The sequence below is a fragment of the Orbicella franksi genome, chromosome 8 (genome assembly GCF_964199315.1).
Source record: "Orbicella franksi chromosome 8, jaOrbFran1.1, whole genome shotgun sequence".
Lineage (NCBI taxonomy): Eukaryota > Metazoa > Cnidaria > Anthozoa > Scleractinia > Merulinidae > Orbicella > Orbicella franksi.
Window position 1 is genome coordinate 14,567,063 of NC_138152.1, and position 8,601 is coordinate 14,575,663.

The 8,601-nt window shown below is 38.4% G+C and overlaps 1 protein-coding gene across 1 annotated transcript; it reads left to right on the top strand.

Annotated features, from left to right (window-relative positions):
- The first annotated feature begins 476 nt into the window (after nucleotides 1-476).
- Nucleotides 477-7,693, top strand: LOC145494866 (uncharacterized). Its single transcript, XM_081474431.1, has 2 exons — nucleotides 477-1,938; nucleotides 6,542-7,693. The coding sequence occupies exons 1-2, from the start codon at nucleotides 1,629-1,631 to the stop codon at nucleotides 6,850-6,852; spliced, it is 621 nt and encodes a 206-aa protein (XP_081330557.1). The 5' UTR covers nucleotides 477-1,628; the 3' UTR covers nucleotides 6,853-7,693.
- The last annotated feature ends 908 nt before the right edge of the window (nucleotides 7,694-8,601 follow it).

Consider the following 8,601-nt stretch of genomic DNA (forward strand, 5'->3'; position numbering starts at 1 on the left):
CTGCACAGACCGAGTCAACGAATTCAACTGCAGCTGCGCACCAGGTTTTAACGGAACACAATGTGAAACAAGTAAGTTTAAATACAAATCAATATTATCTTTAATAAGTTTACTAAAAGTAAACAGCTATATTACTCTGCTAATAAAGAAATTCTGATAAAGATAAGACCATTTTCGGTATAGGTAACATGGAAATTCAAAGGTTTTATAGCAACAGTGTATATTCCGCAAAGAAGTAGGTGCAAAAACAATGAAAAGTATTAGAATTATGCGTGGCTGGCGACCTACGCATTGATCTACATGAGAAAAAAAAAAAACACAGCTCTTACAAAAGGCAATATTTCGTGACCTTGGCTCACCCAATGCTTTTGCGCCGCAAGTTGAAGGAATTAACCTTGCTTAACTCGTGAGTAGTTATTTGCACTATTGCCGCAAACGTGGCGAAGTCTAATCCCTGAAGTGTCTGTTGTAACAAGTGTAGCAAGTATCTTCATTCGGGAATAGAACAAGAACATTCAAGAGAAACAGTGACGGAATTTTGCATTTGTGAAGTAGACGACCTTAGATTAATATTATTGTAAATTGTGAATGCGCTCGCAATGTGCAAAGTTAATGTTGTTATTTTTGTTCCGGGTTATTGTCATTTGTTTTTGTTTTTCTTTCGTTCAAACTTATCTTCTAAAACAGATATCGATGACTGTGAAATTCAGCCCTGTAAGAATAACGGGACCTGCACAGACCAAGTGAACGGATTCAACTGCACTTGCACACCAGAGTTTTACGGAAAACGATGTGAAACAGGTAGCCAAAGCAAATAACATCACCAACCTTTTTAACAACATGGTCGCAGTGCTGATAATCAATCGACACCCGATCAAACTGTATACTCGCTGATTGACAGACACAGAAAAGGGGCTTACGACGAGCTAATTCTTCAGAGAATAATTATTTCCTATAATTCTTTCTAAAAAAAATGCCAGCCAGAACACACACGCTCCACACGCTTAGAGGTGTGGTTCCAGGGTCATAGGTACACATCCAATGAGAGCACAAGGGGTGAGCGGGGAATTGGCCGGATGGGTGTAGCTCCAGACCGAGTTTATTCCTTCAGGAGAGACGAGGAGTGAACGAAACGAATTCACCCAGCCAGCAAGAAGAACCCACCAACAAAATTCTGATTCTGGAAAACAGTTATCGCAAGGAGCGGATCCATTGCATGCCCTTCAGTGCATTATAATGAAGATGCACATCTCAGAGACATTTTCACTTTCTACATAACAAACATAAGTACTTTACGTATAAGTACTTTGAAGTACCTTACGGCATCAGTGGTAGTGATCTCCTTTGCATACTACCTATATTCTTATATGAATGGCTGATCTGCCTCCCATTTATTTTGGCTATTTCATGCAGTATACCCCGGGGCGATGTACTACTGGCGGTCAATCGGCAAAAGAGTAAACTTCCATATCGGCATCAACTCAAAATAAAGGACACCGCCACTTTGCTTTCAAATTACTCATAATGTTAAAAGAATACCTTTCCTTAGATTCTCTTGCCTTTCCACGACGTCAGAAAATCACCTTTACTGTCGACGTTTACTACTTTTGGAAATTAGCCATGTACGGATGGAGGATAGTTACGAGCTTCTACAACCGTACACAAGTTCGATAAGTCATTTGTTTTACTCTTTTTATTTTTTAGGTTTGGTGTTCAATTCGACTATAATTGGTGGAAATGTATCTTACCAAAATCACCTTTCTCAGTTCCTGACGCCTGCTGTTGGATTGAACCCTCAGTGGCTGCTGTGTTACCGTGCTTCCATTCACGGCTGGGCTGACAGTACCTTTCACAGCAGGTGTGATGGGAAAAATCACACGGTTACCCTCATCAAAAATGGACAGTACGTGTTTGGAGGATACACCGACATTCCTTGGGGTATGATAAATTTCCCGTTTTGAATCTTTAGCATTGCAATTATGTTCTGAGAAGACCATCAACTACCTTGTAGATTATTAAGATACACTATTTTATCATATGACCCGTATGGCCCCGCGCGCCATTTTCTACGAAAACTATTTAAAAAGGTCCCGTATGAGGGCCGTATGCGTTTAAGTGATAGGGCCAGTAAAATGTGTGAAGCCCGAGTAGAAACGCGTTCGGCAAAATCGATTCGAGTTATTCCATGAAAGGTTGGAAAATTTTGGTTTCTTCAAAATGAGCAATGAAAGTGAGCATTCTGACAGCGAATTTTACTATCCTGGCGAACTGTCCTAAGCAGAGATTATTTCAGTCGCCAACTTACTCCGAAAGCACAGAAAGAAAGTCAACACTTCTAGTCGCAAACTAAATGCAGAAGTTAACCGCTTTAAGCTTATCAGAGCCAACGATTAACAATCAAACGCTTTCAAGAAAACAACTAATCCGGTTGAGCTGTTTAGAACAGGAAAACAGTTTTGAGGCGAAACGTCTTTCAGTGGAAAACATTCAAGAATTTATCGTGGGTCAACAGCAAGAAAACACAGAGTCAGAACCATGAAAAAAACAAAGGAAGACTTAAGATGTGAACGTTTTCGTCAAGTCTCTGGGCGAAGTTGGAGAAACCAGAGAAATTAAAAAAAAACAATAATTGACTTTATGTGTACTTCAGGATAAATTGTTCTGCAGTTTTACTGAAATCAATGTTCTTTGAAGAGACAAAACTGAGTATAAACACGAGTTCATTTAATAGTCGTACAGTTCATCCAGATAAAGGCGTAAAACTCGCTTGTTCAATTCCTGTTAATATAATCTGCGCTACACAACAAAGTCAGCAGACCCGGGGACTGTTTGCAGGAGCCAATATCGATGTAATTACTGTTCAGTCGCTGCTCCTTCCTTGTTCAAGAGAATCCGAGAGGCTGCTTAAGACGACGCCGACATTTTACACTGTCTTCAGATGGAGAAGATTTGCAACAATTTCAATGGAGCATGAAGCAAACTTTTAATAGCCATTTGCTAAGTTGTTGATGTTGTCGTTGTTGTTATTGTTGTTGTTGTTGTTGTTTTGTGTGAGATTATACAATATTACTGCATAATCTCAAATAGTCACCGGTCCCTGTTGAAGGTTGGAGGATTTTATGAAACCTGAAAATCTCTTCCCTGATGAGAGTTAATAGTTTTTGAAGATAGTGAAAACTCGAGACGAAATCGGATAGTCGCATTTACAAAGCGGCAGAAACGATGATATTTGACATGTAAATCGCCTTTGCTTCCAGTCAAATCCCTTCTTATCGGCTCAAACAGACGCAGGGACAGGTAAATAACACTGCATTTATGTTGTAAATGATTTTGTTATTGCTGATATAGCGTTCGGGTCCCCTGTGCTTTCGGCGAGTAAGAAGATTTTCTTGAAGGCAAATCGAATGGGAGCTTTAAAACTGCCTACAGGCCAAAATTTAAGTTTTATCTTTTGTTTTTTTAGCGGTGATGCAGTGAATAAAATCCCAACTTGCAGTGTTGCGGTGGTCTCAAACCCTTCGGTGTGCGATGTTTGTGTTTTTAACGCTACGGTGTTCGGTAAGATAAAGTTATTTGCGGTGCTGAAGTTTCTTGTTTGACCTTTCTTGGACCTAAATTTAGCATCCAAACTTGGTTAATCCGTGCTAATTTATGAGAAACACGCACCATTGTTTTTAACATTATACAGACCAACACTTTCTAGTTAAAATTCAATATGCTTCAGCTGCCAATCCGAAGCTGTTTTCATTAATACATAACTTGACAAGTAACTTTACCACTGCCACGATGTACCTGCAGCTGGACCGAGTTTATTATTGACTTCGTGGCTTTTTTAGCTTATTATGATGTGTTCATTTCGTGGAAAGTTGCTAACGCCGCCTTAGAGAATACAAAGTTAACCAAGGTAAAAGTTCGATTTAACGTACCTGTAATCAACCATGGTTTAGGTCAGTAACCAAGGTTGAGACGATAGATATATCAAGTCCACTTGCGGTCGCATGGTATTTCGCATCCCGTGGAGTCCAGATTGCGTCAATCTCATTTGGTCGCGGAAAATATATTTGAACGTATGTCTAGATAGTCTGAAGTTCTCTTTCTACCATTTTCAACTTCCGTGCAAAAGGGTTTCAAACCAGAATTGGTTAGCGAAGTCATTAAAAGCGCTTACTCTCTCAGCGTTTTCTAAAAGTTGCGCAGTTTTGAAATTTGAATCACCTGTTAGCAGGTTAAATGAACGGAAACAGAAATTCCATTTAACTAGAGAATGTTGGTCTGTGTAAACCAAACACCTAGAAAGAATGTTCAGCTAGTCAAACGGCTGAGTGAATAACAGTTTATTTATTTTACATGAATGTAAATGATTATGTTTTTTGGGTCCCCTGTGGTCCCAGTTCATTGACAGTAAATAAAAATAACAAAAAGAACTTAGCATTGACGCGGAGCCTGAATTATGAAATTTTTCGAACCAAAGCGAATTTCCCTTTGGGCGAGCGAGATTTTCATGAACGCATATCGAATGGGAGTTTTAAAACTGCCTGGAGGCCAAAATTTAAGATTGTTCTTTGTTTACGTTTTGAATTCATGCCGAGTTAACGTCAAAACATGACATAACAGTCATACTGAACACAAATCTTGCGCAACGAAACACATGTCAGTATTTTACATGGAAATATTTTAATCACGTAGGGGACATATCACGCACATTTGAATCCTACCTACCAACCCTTATTGCGAACTGAAAGCATTTAAACTTACTTGAGTGATTCAAACGGAAAAACTAAGTAATGTATTGTCACAAAATCCATTCGAAATGGTTCATCACAATCAAGTCAATAACGAAACAACTGTTCTCGCGGCTTTTCCGCTCGTCACTCGTATGTCACACTCGCAGTCACACTTGTTTAGTTTTCTTCATTGCGTTCTTCCCCACGGATTTCCGAGCAAAAGAGAGACTAGTTCGTATAGTGTTATCGTCCGGGTGAGGGTAGTTCTAAAAAGAACTGTTGTTTGACAAAAGAGAGAATGCTCGCAGTCTATTGACGACATCAAGATCAAGAATGTTTAGCTGCTCTCGTGGAGTCTAGGAGCCTCTAGAAGAACGATCTTGTCGATGGGACGTTCCACGGACTGCGGACTTGGTTTTCAGCCCGAATCTCCTCACAAGCCCGTCTCTCTTGTTTGATATTACTTCCAGAATGCGACTAAGGGGCCACAAGTTTTCTATCACGAGTACAATTTCTCCAGTTTCAAAGTGACACCTTCATCTTTGCAGTACGTGATTGCTTTCGCACTTATAGCATTTAAACTCTGAGATACTGGACTCCAACCGAATGGAATAAAACTAAGCATAACCTCAAAAAGTACGCATTGCGGACCTTTTTTTTTGTTTTTGTTTTTGTTTTTTTGTTTTTGTTTTTTGACGTATTTCTGACAGCTCTATGCCAAGCTCCTGTTGGCTTTCTAAACATATTTGCTAATCAAACTAAGTACAACTGTAACAGTCTTACGGCTATTGAATGACTTTTCTGCCTGTCTATGACTTCTTCAATTCACGTTTTCACAGCCCTAGTTTATTTTTCCAACATTTCCCGTTAACATGAATTGTAATTGTGTACTTTGAATCTAAAGAAAAACAGAAATGAGGAAACGATTCGTGTTTTTCGATGAATTATGAGTTTCTTGCCATATTCCGAAGCAAAGAAATAAATGACAAGCTTTAATCAGGGGCACCCAACGGATCGTTTCGGTAAATTATCTGTTCGGAAGGCCTTTAATCCCCTCTGATTTTCTTGAGAGAATTGGCACCTCGAACTTTCGTGATATGAGAAATTTAATGTCTGTTGTTTTCGGACTGTTGAAAATGTCGTTTTGAGTACCGAAAAAAGGTCAGCTATCATTTTCGGAAAGGCGATAAGACCTAAGGTTTTCGGGAAATGGACAAAAAAGCCCTAATAAATTCGAGAATACTCAAGTTCCCCTAGAATATCCGAACAGATAAAAATTTTTTAGTGCAACCTAAAATTAACCTACAGAGCTTTAAAAGTACTCCAGATAGCCTAAAACAGCATCTAACAGCATTAGAGAGAAAACGGTCGTTGGGTGCCCCTGTTTAATTGTGGAATCTTTTTTGTAGTTGTCCTGCGCGCGGCCTTCTGATGTTATGTAGTCGCGTCGAATAAAGGTTGAAACAGACATTTCAAAATTTTCAACACTGAGCGGGTCATATGATAAAATGCTTATTGACTGAGTTGGGCCGACGGGAAATTATTTGAATAGGTTTGAGTAGGCTCCAAGAGTTTTTCTGGTTTATTCTGATTTTAAACCTTTGTTACTCCTCTTGTTATCTGCTAAGCAAACATTCAAGGTACTGACTTAGCATGCAAGGTACTTATTTAGCTGGCTCCACAGAACGTCTTAGCATTTTCAACCTTTGTTAAAAACGTTTCGAGTTGTTAATCTTTCTTTTTTTTTTTTTTTTTCCCTGGCATCATTTTTTTTTTTTTTTTTTTTTTTTTCTTGATGTGTTGTTCTTGTTATTCAGATAATAACAGTGCCTGGAGTTATACTTCCAATGCGTTCATCTTTTCACTTCGCAACAAAGAAGATCTTGAACCGTTCAAGAGCATGGTGACGAGTTCAGTGTATGCAATTTACAGGGGCTCAGGTCATGGTCCAACATTTGGTGCAGGGTATGACATCTACATTGCTGACAATGCCAACAGTAACACTGACTCCTACACAAACTTTGGTCACTCTTACTCTGTTCCAAGTAGAGTACAAGACCCGCACACAATCCTGGCTGGGACTAACAAATTCACACCTGATGAAGTGGAAGTGTTTTATCTTGGTTGATTTACCCTAACATCCCTTCATTCACTTTCTCAACTAATTTATACTCACTAGTGAACAAGACTTAAACTTGTTGACAGTTATTTATTTGGTCTTTCATTGATTTATTTTCTCTTACAAGTATCTGCATCTAACTAATTTTGATCTCAGTTTTGGTTTCTTCTTCTCCTTTTTCTTTTTTTTTTTTTTCACTGTTGTTGTTGTTGTTGTTGTTGTTGGGAAATGATCATTTGTAACTTTAACAAGTCGGCCTCTGCTGATGTTTGTTTTCGGGGGGAGGCCGGGGTGGAGGTGAAAGGGATGGGAATCGCCTGTAGCCTACTATGGTCATAGCGTTGGACGCCGGTTTTTTCTGTCTCGATAAGGGACTGGCTTGGATAATTACCGGCGAACTATATTAAGGACAAGCTCTGGCGGTTGTTAACATTTTGATTTGCTCTGTATGCGAGATATTATTGGTAATCCAGACTGCTTTTTACAGTTTGTTAACTAGTTATTTCGCCAGTAAATAGCAGAGAGTCTCAATGGGTCTCACAGTTAAAGGTGTCGTTTTGACGGTCGACGGTAAAATTTTGGGCTGTTTGATGTTGCTTTGTTTTGTTTTGTTTTGTTTTATTTGTTTGTTTGTTTGTTTGTTTGTTTGTTTGTTTGTTATGAATGAGGGCATTTCATATTGGTTCAAATTTCATTTTAAGTTTAAAAGTCTTTTAATAGTAAATCCTATTGGGACCCTTATAATTCACTGATTGATAAATTAATAACAGGTCATATTAATTACACGTTACAAATATTATCGTTACAAATTAGCGGAGAATTGCGTACAAATGTTATTTCTCTTTCATTTACTGTGACTATATTAAAAGTATAGCTCTCCCGATATAACAGCGCTTTTGGGTTTATAAAACGGCAGTTGAAAATTTTGAATATTTGGGGCGGCTAGCAGTCCGCTTTTAGTGTAATTTTTTTGCAATATTTCACAAGCGTATTTATTCCATTCATTTCAATACGAGAGAACAGATTGTCATTGTGATGAATATATAATTTTGAAAATTCCAAATACAAACATTTGTATGCGTTTCATGGTGTCCCACACCAAATGGCGATTTGGTGTTTTTCTGCATTGAATCCCAGATATTTTATTCTCATATCTTTAATCTATTTATAGCAGCAAGAAATATTTACTTTCCCGAGAAAACTTTATTAATTTAATCGCTGTAAAGTCGAACCGCTATAACTAGGCCACGAAAACCTGATGTCGGAGAGCCGCCGAGATCCCATACGAACTCAAGTAAACACGGCGTTTGGATTCACGAATTTACGATCGTTCGCGAGATTTTTTAAAGCGTTGATATTGGATTGTTACGGTAAAAACATTTTCGTAAATTAACACGCCACCACTAATCACTTTGTCAGGTGAGCTAGTGAGCATTTTTGGCTGTTATTATTATTTTCAGCATAAATAAGCCACTCGCTAGACAAATTTTTAGGCGTCCGACAATAGGTTTTATGTCCGACTGTAGGTATAAACGCTACAGAAATCCATGTCACTGTTTGAATGCACAGGTTTTAATCATGGTGCGCATAAGCGCGAGAGTGAATAAGCGTAATTATGGGTGTGTGATTCAGCTGAAAAATAAACGAGACAAAATACCTAAGTACAAAAACATAACAACAAAAAACTGATAACGGAGTAAAATAAATTTACAAACTGTGGCGACTGTCCAACAGGATAAACTCTTAGAATAATACTTC